At 36.7% G+C, this 13,371-nt stretch overlaps 1 protein-coding gene across 4 annotated transcripts; it reads left to right on the top strand.

The window, feature by feature from the left end:
• Positions 1–5,248: 5,248 nt before the first annotated feature.
• LOC131663127 (sialin-like) lies at positions 5,249–13,371 on the top strand. Of its 4 annotated transcripts, none has more exons than XM_058933242.1 (9): positions 5,249–5,303; positions 5,390–5,553; positions 9,326–9,753; positions 9,935–10,019; positions 10,113–10,279; positions 10,507–10,656; positions 11,017–11,149; positions 11,436–11,689; positions 12,041–13,371. In XM_058933242.1, the coding sequence occupies exons 2-9, from the start codon at positions 5,427–5,429 to the stop codon at positions 12,338–12,340; spliced, it is 1,644 nt and encodes a 547-aa protein (XP_058789225.1). In that variant the 5' UTR covers positions 5,249–5,303; positions 5,390–5,426; the 3' UTR covers positions 12,341–13,371. The 4 variants fall into 4 exon arrangements, with proteins under 4 accessions (XP_058789225.1, XP_058789226.1, XP_058789228.1 ...); XM_058933243.1 differs by having other exon boundaries at positions 5,275–5,291; XM_058933245.1 differs by lacking the exons at positions 5,249–5,303; positions 5,390–5,553 and adding an exon at positions 6,216–6,448.

Raw genomic sequence — 13,371 nt, 5'->3', positions numbered from 1 at the left:
GCGCCTTTGAATCATCGCAGCGCAACCCGCTAAATAAATATAACTTGCCTAACGCCCATAAATATACTTCTATATTAAGAGCGTGTGCGTCGTTGCCGTGACGTTAAAAGAAAAAGAAAGAACGAGTTGGAAAAAAATTTTACATTACACGTAAATAAGCGCGAGCAAAGTGGTTAATTATACGGCGCATTATATCCGAGGGATTAGCCACGTTTTGCCGCTGCGGCGGCCAAAAAGGCGTGAGGGAGGTTCGCGAGCAGATTGAATATGCAAAAGCCGCAGCAGCTCGTATAACCCAATTCCGGAATAACTCGGGTGGTTTTTTCTCACGTCGTTCCCTCAACAAGTGCCTGCCTCTCTCTCTCTCTCTCTTTCTCTTCACGCGTAGCAGGGTAATAATAAAAGCTAAGGAACGTGCGCGGCATTAAAGTACAATGTCTGGTTTTCACACGTGCGCGCAACGAAACTCGTGAGGGGGACTTTCTTGCCGGAGGACAACTCACTGTGTCTCTGTGTGTAAGACCTGTCGTCGTTGGGGCAGGAAACGAGACTCACTGTGCTTCGCGTGGGTCCCTTTCTTTTCTGACTCGGGGTTCATTGGAATGCACAAACCTCGAGGCTGAAGAATGCGGTCACCTCGGCCAAGACCCAACAGAACCATGCACGCGCCCGGTGGGGCGCGTCTACCTGTTGTGCGGGCCTCGCAACCATTACAAGCCGAGGGTGAAAGACTTCTCTTTCATTTCATCGGATCATAACCAACATCCACACTCAGATTTTTCCAAGATACTAACGAGATAGATTTTTTCTCGATCCCAAATCATAAGCCATCGACAAATCAGCGTGGAAAATTGTAGGCTGTGAATAGTTATTCCTTCGAACTTAATACTCAAGTTTATAAGGCAACGACAGTGCTCTCGTGTAACTATGTGAAATACGTTATTGAAGGTGTAACCTTAAAATCTGGAGAGAATGCGATAAGAGAACTGACTAAATATGAAAGCACGGTAACGGAATGAAACTAACTCAGCAACCGATTTACAGTTACATTCAAAGCGTGCCTTGCAACGTTATTCGCGCATTTTTTGACTCTTGATGGGATCTGCTCATTATGACCGCTACTGCGAAAAAAATAAATGTTTGCGTACGATTCCATTTCAACAGCGAGTATACGGATCTCATTGTTTGATTTAAATTAATATTGTCGTGGCGAAACCGAAGCCGAAGAACAATGCAGTTCTCTCTCGCTCGCGTAACGCAATCGAATATTAATTGAACGTAAACTCCAATCTCGATGAATAATAAACACCTGTTGTACGATTCAGTTAATTTCGCCGAGACAATAATACTGGGCGCACTCGTTTGATGTGTCGGAATGCGTTGCCAAGTACTAATTTCAAGCGGAAAATCAACCACTCGTGCACGGTCCGTTTTTCGAAAACCGAAACTAACGTACAGACAACTCATTAGCGTCTGTGAGACAAATGTGAAAAGAAAAAACAGAGAAGCTGCGCCCCGAGAATTGCAAATGAAACGTGACGTGTCTGTTTAGGATTCGAAGAAAGGATGGAAGGGCTGACCAGAGGCAATTCGAAAATTGAACAGGGAGGTCCTGAGAGGCAAGCAAGGAAACGACGAGGAGGCCGGCAAGCTGGCCTCGTCCGACAGCACAGTATTGTTCGGGGCATCTTGGTCGTTTCTTGTTGGCTGTGCAGTGGCCGTGGCAGTGTGTAGATGAGACCGAGAGAGACAGAGATACATAAACCCTCGGCATCTCGAGCGTGCGGCGACCGCAGCCCGCGCGAAAGAAAAAAAGATTAAACGGAGTAGGAGGGTAAGAAATGTGCGAGATAGAGAGATAACAAAAAGCGAAAAAGTGCACGCTATCAGAGAGTCTGCGAGGGAGAGCATGAGAGGAGTGATGCAGAGTAGGAGAAAGGAGCGAGTGTAAGGCTGCGCGGATGGGGAGGGGAAAAAAGGGCCTGCAAAAGAGTTTTGGTTTTATTCGGACAAAACGACGAGTTTAAGGACTCGCGGCGAGTGAGTGCGCCCGCGTCGCGCGGACCAACGTATAAAAGACTGAAAGAGAGAGAGAGAGAGAGAGAGAGAGAGAGAGAGGAAGATAAACAGAGAGTAAAAGGAGGCGAGATGAGGAGAGATATGGACGGCGGGACCCGAGGAAAACAGAGTAAAACGAGCGAGCGCGCGCGAGTCGCTCTGTCAGTGCTGCATACACCAACGGCAGGAGACACTAAAATTATATCTATACGCGCTCGCAGTGACACATGGTGCAAGTTCTTACGGGGCCTCATGAGCGAGCCTCGCGACATTGCCAACGAATCTCTTCTCTTTCTTTCTTTCTCTCCTCCATTCGCGCGAGGAGAAAGGAGAAACAAACTCAAAGACCGTTTTGCGACTCACCTTCGAACGACTGCTTCACGAACGATCGTTGCCTGAAGTCAAACGCAAAGAGAAAAAACAGAACTCCTCCCTAATTTTGGCTCACAACACTCGACAATTTACACTGCACCACTGCATCACTGTAACTTCGCTTTCACAATGCACACGAAACTAAAACCACGCGCAGCATCTCGAGCGTCTCTCGCTTCTGTCGCTCTCGACTGCGCGAGAGATGCTGAATTATCCCAGCTTTTTCCCCGTCTGCTGTTGTAGAGCGTAGGCAACTGCTTATGAGAACAAATCGGAGCAGACGAGGAATGCTCCAATGCTTGCGTTTTCCCACACGAAAAGCCGGTGGAAAATGCGCGTGGAACAGCACGCGTGCTGCTGTTGCTTGTGCTCTCCGACTACACGCCAGAGAGAGAGGAGAGCGCGTCGAATCTCGCGTGCTGTGTTGCTACAACGCGAGTACTATACCGTTTAGACTCGGCCGGCCAATCGTAGCGCAGGTATACGAGCCGAGGGGACCGCGCTGCTCTTTCTCTTTGAGAGGGGCACAGCGAGGGGGAAGAAACGGGCCCATATATACTACACCTTTGCTCTCTACGTTACTACTTGCAACGCGATCTGCTGGCGAATCTGCCGCAACTGTAACACGCCATTGCCGGCAGGTAGAAATTTATTTTGCGCGCTTATGATAACGTTCACTTTTGTATTTTAAAATCACTTATTGTCTACAGTCAATTTCAATACCAACCATCTGCAATAGTGATTTCTTTTCAGCTTTACTTAAACAGTTTATCATTGATGATCATGTAATGTCTGTTTCATTGTTTTTGAAAAACCTCTCGTTATTTAATAATTTTCAATCTCATTTCAATCTGGCCCTTCATTATTTATAAATAATAAATCATAATATTTACGACATTGTATTTTTATTTTTTATTTAGACAACGTTAAAATTTACATTGACCGATAACCATACTATTTCAATATATTGTAAACTATCAACTCCTATCGTTTGTTCGATTTCAACATGATAAATAACATATTTCAAAATTTATATTATTTAAGAAAAAATATTACCAAATATAAAAAATCACTAAAAAAAAAAATAAAAATTTTTAACTAAATTTTTTGGAGATAAAAAATCTGAATATGAAAAATCAAGTTCTGTTACATTAATATATACGTCGAAAAAGGTTCCTAAATTTAGTTCTTAATATTCAAATGTTATCTAATTCAATGAAAAATATTAAATTTTAAAAGTTAATGTATTTTTAACGCAAGAAGAATGAAGTTTTCATGTTTTGATTTATCTTAGATTAGTAAAAACTGATGGGTACTTTTTGTTGCGTTACTTTTCTTTCTTATATTTCTTTACTTTCCAAATGGTATACTTTGGGAAACAAAAACGAATTATTGAAACAACGCCTGCGCCTAGACATGCCGCCATTCCCTTGTAGAAGCAGCCTGAATCACAGCATTTGAAGAATGAAGTAGCACCAATGCTATTTACTTATACCTTTCAATTTCTGATGAAATAAAAACTTCTATTTATACAAGAGTGTATTGTAGCCGAAGACACGACACGTAAAAAAAGTGATTTTCGACACTCCGCTTGCGCGGAAACTTTATGCACGCTCGAGGAATAGAGCATGCTTAAAATCTCGACCCACACTCATCGTATCGAAAAATAAAGTTATATGCATATGCGAGAATATAATTTCACCCTCGTGCGGCCTCTTCACCTTCGCTTTGCTCGAGTCAATTTCGGTTCAAACGTCCACACGAGGCTGAAATCACTTTTTCGCACTAGTATCCAAATTTACTATTATTATCTTAATTGTTCGAAACAGCAATTTTCATCCGAATATAAGACCGGATTCAGAGGATACACTGCGTAATCAAAAAACCATTATTCACGCTCAGCATGGACAATGTGTGTGTGCGTGTGTGCGCGCGCATGTACATAGGAATTTTATCCTCGGCACGCGATACATTATTTATGCGTTACATTGAATAACTCCCAGTACTGAGAATAACATTCCTGTGTATAATTCGTAATGTTTGATACTTTAGTGAAAATCAAAAACTTGAAAAGTCCAGTACACTTAATGTATCGTTTTTTTTAAATACATTGAAATTAAGCTTTCATTGCTCTTGTATTTGTTCTCATACTAATTGTAGATAAATTTATAATACAATTTCACCATTATGTTTACGTTTCGTACATATTATTTTGATGATAGGATTTAATTAAAAAACAATCTCAATATTGTAATATTATTTAAGATAAAGTTCGTTATCTTTTGAAATGAACATGAACTACAATAAAATAAAATAAAAATGCGTATGAGCAGCAGCAAGTAGTTATTTAATCCAAGTGTTGATAGTACCATCAAAACAGCTCAATAATAGCACGTAAAAGATACTTTATTCATAAATCTCATAGTGGGCGTCCAATTCAGACAAAATGGAAGTCCGCAAATCTCTTTGTCTATTTTTTGCACAGCTTGCATACGTATGATTCCGACGAATCAAACGACAGTACTTCAAAGCAGAGAGGTTGTGGCAAGGTATATAGGTACATAGAGCGCCGTCTCTCTCATACATACGCGTCAATGTAGCGTTTCAAGGCTGCCCGCGAGAGAGCCATAGGTACTTATTGTATCAAGTCTCGTTAACGGAGACGTTCATTCACTCGGTTTGCTACGAAGCGCGCACTCGATGATGATGGCTATGATGATGATGATAACCGCAGAGAGGCAAAAAGAGCGAGAGAGAAAGAGAGAGAGAACGAAATGTAGAGCTCGACTGACCCGCACTCGACAGATTGATCTAGTCTGTCCGAAGTGCGTGCGTGCGAACGTGTTCACTCTCATCCGCAAGTCTGTATAAAAGTAATTATATATGTAATTACAGATCGATTAGGTAGGCGTACAGTCGTTGATCGATTAGCTACTGTACTATTGTAAATCATCTCAAGGGATAGTCGCGGTAGCGATGCCGTGCTGCTCACATCCATGGCGATGCCTCCGTCAGCCTGTGAGATTCCCATCGGCGCAACTGTCAATCTCACTACAATGGCTGCTCTTGTACGCCTTAAACGTGGTAGCGTGCAGTTGAGGATTGCTGCTCGCGAAGTCAAAGGTACACATGGATGAAAAATGACAAAATTCGCACACTGAGGAGTTTTTAAATCATGTTACTTTGACCAACTATGCTATGTCAATTTAGTTACCCCTTATTGAAAAATTAGAGGAATTAATATCAAATAAGATCCTTTTAGGTTATTTACTTGAGTGAAATCACTTTTATAATGTGTCTAGTTTTCATTATGAATGGGCTGCGTATGATTATTTTGTATTTACATTGTGTTACCTATTTTCGAAGATTTTCCAAACTTATGGTAGTCACACGATGACCTTTTTTTCAAAACTCAACTTTTACGTTTAAAGATTTTATAATTGAGTAATTACGCAATCTACACAGAAACTATATGTTGAAGTTTTTTCAACGATATCGATAATAAATTGATAAATCACGCTATCACTAAACTATGCTATTAATCAAATCGTTTGTTGGGAAAACTCAACGTTTATACATGCTGCCGGTAGTACCGTGAGGCTCCAAAAATAAAATTTGGCCATAAAGATAATCAGATTTGTTTTCTAATGAGAGCACCTCTTACAGTCACGAGGGAAGTAAATAAAAAGAAATCCAATACAAGACACCGACATTGGTATCTTAGATAATAAAATCCATACATCAATGATAAGATGTTTTACGCGCTGGCATACAGCCCGAAAGGTGCTATATGTACCGTGAGACGCACGCCATTACTTGTCTGGATAATCAACCGATATCCGGTAAAGTTTTAACGCTACTGTGCGCGACATTTTCATTAATACTCACTTGCTAAAAAGTTGTTTATTTTTTTTCTCAATTTGTCGTATTCACGAGTTTTTTACGAGTCACTCATATGGGAATATGGGACAAAATGGAAAAACGATAAATTTCAAAGAAGAATCAAAAAAACGTGCAGGTAATTCTACCAGCAATCTGTGCAAAACCATTTTTAAGTGATTGTCAAGTATTACATGATTTTGTGAAATTACTTAATTTCAACTATCACTAAGGAAGCGTAGCTTTAACTCAAGATTTGAAAATAGTTCGTAGAGTGGGTAAATAAGAGGTGGAACAACAGTTATGTTTGTTTTGAATGATAGTGAAGAATTGATAGTGATTCAAAACGTGTAGTAAGCACCGATCTAAAAAATTTCAAAATGCAATTGCGTAGTATATTATTAAATTACTGCTTTAACCAGATTTTTCAATGAAAACCAGGAGCATTTTGTATTATTAACAAACCGTACTTTAAAATGAAATTTTGTAAACAGATACAGTTTGCTAACAGTAAATATTTTTAGCAAGTATTCAATCATTCTTCACTTGGTGCTACACCACGCCATTTGCTAAAATTAATCCTAAAAAAAATTCTTACGAAACACAGACAATATGGTAGCAAGAAACTTACAATAAATGTGTCTCGCTCCGCAACATAATTTTAACAATATAACGTATCGTCGTCAATATCGACGCTTGCAAATATTTGCTCAGAACATGATTTTTATCAGCTAGGAAGCTTTAACAATACTTTATTTTGATAAATTAGACAATTAATCGATAAACGACAGCACAAAAAATTCAGTTCTCAAGAAATTATTTCCAGTATGAATTTTCATAAGCACATGGCATATGATAATGTTTACCAAGCAGTACTTCACAAAAAGTGACGCGGAAATCTGCACGTAACTTGATAGACTTACCCAATTCCAGTAATAATTCAAAAGAAATAACGATATGAGTGTACTCGACACGTAAATTCGCTCACGTATCGGTAAATAACTTGAGACAATTGCATTCGTAAAAAGCTACTCGCTATAATTTATAATCCTCTGCAGTACACCAAGTTGAAGGGAAATCTAAAAAAACGTCAAAATGAAGGAAAAAATGATAGCGTGTTGGTTTCGATCAAATAGAAGACGCTACGAGTCACAGATAAGGGGAACACTTGTCGCAACGAAATACTTGAATTGCTTGTCGCGTAGTGTCGAGGGCGCGGATTCGTGAAATGGCCGAGTTCGTCAAGAGAGGCAGTGTGCAGCTGGTTAAGAGAAGTAGTGTTCAAATTAAGCAGGCCGCCAAAGAGGTGCAAGGTCAGTTCTGTGCGCTTGATCTTTGATCGAATATCCAGAAATTACGTCGAGTAACTCGTGATGTGTCAGTGTGTTTTATTAGGAATCTTTTAGATCTGATATGATTTCGTGAGTTGTTGGTAGATAACATCGGACTGGTTTATCTATTCTGTTTTTATATAGACTGTCGATTCTATAATTGTAAGCAAACCGTGCTTTTTTTTTTAATAACAGTGTAGATATTATATACTGACCAACACATTTGCTTATTTTCTCAAGTATCACCAAAATAAATTAATTTTACTTTTATACGCTGAATATTTAACAATAAATTCATAAAATTAATAGTTTATGCTATCTCAATTCAACTGAAACATGAATTATCTAAATATAATTGTACATATATGGATTACGTACTGATGAATATGAACGGTTCATATACTTTATAATGTTAGTAATCTTCTTACATAGAGCATAAAAACAACTTTGAATTCAATTCTCACATTGTACTTTGAAAAAAATGGTTTTATAATAGAAAATATAACTGTAATCCTAATCTGTATACAATGAAAGCGTCAAAGGTAGTCCAAAATTAATATTTTAAAGAAGGCGCTGTAACACAAAATATCTATAAAGTTGGAAAACTTGAAAAACCTAAATGAACATTAATTAATTTACTTGTTTTTAATTTAAAACTTTATTAACTTTTCGTTATATAAATTATTTAGCTGTATACAAAAAATAAAAATTATAATTATAAAAGAAATAAAGAATTATCGTATATGTTTATTTCTCATTACAATGTGTATACCTTTAGGCTTTCACTTTATACAGCCACTTATTTCGATATTTTCCCTCTAGAAACTTAATAATTATACGCTTAAGTTATATGGTTTAAGTTATATTATGTGGTAACCTGTATACTATCTGCATAACATTTTATATTTGGCTCACCTAAAAAGCATTTTATATCGAGTGGAAGTTACATTTTATTCTTGAATAATGTTCTTATTAGTTTTTTCCAGTCTTTGTCGTAGATAGGACACCGTCAAATTAAATAATTCAGATCTTATATTTCACAATCACAGTCGCATTTGAGGTCCAACTCTACCCCTATCTTTCCAAGCGATTCTCTTAAGCTATTGAAATTGTTTTGGCATCTATATATTGTTATTATAATGTTTTTTGAGGAAGATTGTTCAGCAAATTATGGATAATTCTTTTGATTGTGGTACTTTCGAAAATAGTTTTGTCCTTTTGTTAATCCTGCATGTTTTTGACGGCGTTTCTGGTTTTATTAGCTGACTATTTTAAAACATTAGCTTAAAGTCATTATATAAAATAGACTTTATGATCGGGGATAATTCAAGGTGTCATTTAGCATATTATTTAACTAGTTTATTCCTAAAAATAAATTAATTTACTTTATGCGATATAAAAGTATTAATAACTATTCAAAAAAGCTCAGTCTATTAAGTTATTCAGTCTTTCAATCTTTGTTTGAGCTTTTCAAAACCATCGCCTTAATGAAATTAGGAAAAAATCACATAGTCGGCCTGAATCTCATTGCACTGGTTTGATCTGTGTTACTTTATTTTTTAATTTTTCCGGTAGTGTTTAATTATGACTGACGAAAACGTGTAAAAATATATGACAATAGATTTTGATGAATATTTTCAAATAAAATGATAAACTGATTAAAAATAATTGTTTATTATTTTTAGCGGCCGTTCGAGCCAGGCACATAGTAGCAGGCTTGGTAGCTGTAGGCTTTGCACTAAGCGGCGCTGTAGAAGTCAGTTCTTCGGTAGCATTACTTGCTAATCAAGAAGACAACCATGCAATCATCGATAAATCATGGCACTGTGATATGCTGGTCAATATATCGAGTCGAAATCGAACCGAAGATACGGAGATCATTCTTATGGAGTTGCCACAAGAAGAGCGTGCCGAGTCGATAATGCGCGAGGCTTTTCTATGGGGTCAGGTTGCCGGACCTATCCTTGGTGGATGTCTTGTTTGGGGAAGATCCGGTCCGTCAATGGTATTTTCTAGAGCAGTGTTGAGCGCTTGTTTGGCATCATTACTCATACCAGCCGCCTGGAGGGGACCTTCGCACGTGGCGCTCAGATTGTTTCAAGGTCTTTGTACGGTGAGATCACACTATTTTGGGGCACAGTCTTTTGCATTTTCGAAAGACTAACTTATGTGGGATCATTTATTAAATTATTTTACAAGCAAAAAATTCGTATCTGACACTCCTATTTGAATATGAAAATAGATCTGTAACAAAAATTGATAATTACAGTGAATAATTACAATCATTATTTCAGGGGGCAACAATGCCTGCTGCTCACATGCTTGCCATGACGTGGTTCAAGAGTACTCATAGAAGTTGGTATTTTAGTTGTTATGCAGGTAACAAAATTATAAATATCAAAAAAATCTTTAGCGTCGATTGAGTAATTCATACTTTGCAAAATTGCATAATTGAAAATGTCTGTTTTGTAGCTGTAAGCGTAGGTTATTGTATGACTGGCTGGATTGGAACGGCAGTAGTACGAGCTTTCGGCAGAGATTCATTGTGCTATGGTCTCACGATATTAGCATTATGTTGGTATTTTGCATTTGGGCGACTTGTGAAAGATAGTCCGAAATCCTACCAGCATGATACTAATGTAAGGCATGTTGTCATATTTAATCGCCAATATCATTTTGATCACATAATCTTTTTTGATCTAGCAACTTTTTCAACTTTTTGCAGTGGTAACATAAATCAAAGGAATAACCTTGTTTCTTTTCGTTGAAAAAATTAACGCAATAGAGTAGTTAAATGATTTACTTTTACGATATATAATTCTATGCAGACGTTGTCATCATTAGTAAATTATTACACTACTAATAGGCTGCAGTAATACCGTGGGGAAAGTTACTAAGGTCTGTTCCTGTCTGGGCTTCTGCTATTGCGACAATGGGAAACCAATGGGGTGATGCTACTCTCGCGCTTGGAATGACAAAGTACCTTAAACTTATTTATGGTTTTTCGACTGCTAATGTAAGTAACATTCATTAATTGTTCAATCTTACTGCAAAATATTTTTTTTATTGATCATTAGTTTGTTAAAGAGACCTTTTTTTTTTAATTTTCTACTTTATTTTATTTGAGTTTACTAAACTTACTTTTTTCATTTTTTTATTCGCTTGTAAACATGCTGAGTATTAAACAAAAATTATGAAATAAAAAAATTTACCGCTTCTTTTCTCATACTATTCGTAATAATTATTATAACATTTTACTGCATCAGTCGGTCTAACGGCACGATTAAAAGCTTGACCTTGTTCAACGCTCTACATTCTCCAAATTGACCATTTACTTTTTATGAAAGTGTATAATTACGTAACTTTCTGTATATAGGATTCTGTACTGACAACTCTTCCACACATAGGGCACTTTATGGCAGCACTCACGTGTGGTTTGCTTGTTGATCACGTGAGAGAATCTAAAATAGTCTCTACAACCACTGCAAGGAAACTCGTTGTCTACACCGGTGAGTAAATTGCGATACTTTTTCTTTTGACGATATTATGGCTTCTCTGAGATCCGATTTTACATTTATTTTTTGTAAATTTCTCTTTTTTACGGTGAGTATTTAAAAGTAATGTATGCTAAACATTCAATTAAGTTACACTTGAACAATTGAAAAATGAATATTATATGATCAAATTTGATAACGGAATTGCAATTTTTCGAAATGTCACCAGTTTTTATAGCTCAAATTTCAAAGAAAGCTCAGTAGTCCATTTAAAAAATATCAATTGAACGTTTGTTTGCAGCACATTTCATTCCAGCAGCGTTGTTATTCGTCGCTGGTTACGCAGGCTGCCAAGCGCTCGGTGCAGCCTGGCTGGGCATTGCCGCCCTCCTCGTAAGCGGCACTGCGCCGGCGGGTGCTCTCGCGGCAATTGCCGATCTGGCACCAGCTGAATCACCCGCGTGCGCTGCAGCTGCATGTGCACTCTGTTCAACTCTCGGAGCTGCTGGTCTTCTTGCAGCTAATTACTTCGTTACGCAGGCGCTTCACGGATCGGTAAGTATGTGACATGCGTATGAAGCATCGCTTGCTTGAGATACAATTGCGACAAAGCTATTATCGAATCGGAGCGTGAGAAACATACATTTTACATCTCAACTGAAATCTATTTATTACTTAATTCACCTATCTTTCTTAACGAGGTGTCTGAGATAGCTTTATGGATTTATGGTTTTCTCTTTTGTCTGTTGCACAACATGATATCATTCTATCTTTCTAAAGACATATGTGTCGTCCAAATTTAAAGACAAGTTTTTTCGTTTATTAAGAAACATTATTTTTCGTATTCTTCTATTTGCATAGAATTTAATTAAAATGATTGAAACTTTACGAATCATGTTTTTCTAGATTGCTGGATCTTGGCGTCTGGTATTTGGAGTAGCATCAATTGTATTACTTCTTACGGCAGCAGTATTTTTGGCTCTTGGCAAAGGAGTACCGCAACCGTGGATACCGTCTGTGGCTCGACCGCGAAGCCACGATGTTATATATGAGCAGGATGTTTATGAACTTGATTATGAAGATGTAGGTGTACAGACCGAACCATTCGATCTGTATGAAGAAGAAGACAATGCGAGAGAAGAACAGAAAGAAATGACATCTGTGCAATCGACTATTTCAGTCATTAACGAAGAACAACCAAAATAACTTTTTTAGTGGTAATATTTTAAAAAATGATAATTTTTTCTATGTATCAATTATAAATGCAGAAATTACATCGATACATTGAATTTGATCAAAAGCCAGACTGACTCAAATTCAAAATCAAGATATTTGTGAAAGATCTTTGACTTTACATTGTTATGCTTAACTTAGATTATTTTTCTCGTCCGTACGCATCATCGATAAATCACAAATATTATAAATGAAGCACTAAAGAGTCCATTTTTCTTACAATTTCTAGTCATGTTCGTTATCTAAAGTTACTGTGTTATAGAAGAAGAAACAAACCGAAAGATGTTTTTTTGTCAGTTAATACAAAGCTAGAGTAACTAAATGGAATAAAATCATTTGTTTCAAAAACAGAATTAAAATTATAATTTGTATAAAATTATATTCATAAAAAATTAGAATGGGTTTTGAAAGGTTAATCATTTGTTGAAAATTTTTTATATTTTTTGAGGTGGCGAGCATTGATTAAAATTAATTTCACAAGCTCTTTTACAGATAGCATCCTAAAAAATATTTTCATTGCATCTTGTAAAGTATATATCGACATTGCTTTCGTCCGTTCATTATCAGTGATCGTGGTATCCTATCCGCCTTTAAGATTGAATGTGATCTTACTTTATGTTATAACTTTTTCTCATCATTCAAGTTATTCAAGTATATGTATGAGATATTAATATTTTAAGATAGAAAATGTATCATTTGTAATTATTGGTATGAAGTTTTTACCGAAAAAATCCTTGTTTTTATAACTGCTAATGTGCATTAAGTATATAATTATTTTTATTATTAAATAGGTTACGTAACATATAAAACTTATTATTTATAGATAGAAAATTGTATATAAATTCAGTAAAAGAAATGTGTTGTACGGAGTATTTGCGAAATTATTTAAACAATCAAGAGTGCACCTTTATAGTAATTTTATGTAGAAGTATATCTGAAAAAATATTAAAGAAATGTTTGAATGATGCACCACTCCGCACCTCTTTTTTATACCTGTATACCTA

Source organism: Phymastichus coffea, unplaced genomic scaffold (genome assembly GCF_024137745.1).
Source record: "Phymastichus coffea isolate CEN01 unplaced genomic scaffold, Cenicafe_Pcof_1.1 PCOF00031, whole genome shotgun sequence".
NCBI classification, from domain to species: Eukaryota; Metazoa; Arthropoda; class Insecta; order Hymenoptera; family Eulophidae; genus Phymastichus; species Phymastichus coffea.
The sequence above is the reverse complement of the archived record's forward strand: the minus strand, read 5'-3'. Positions and strand labels throughout refer to the sequence as shown.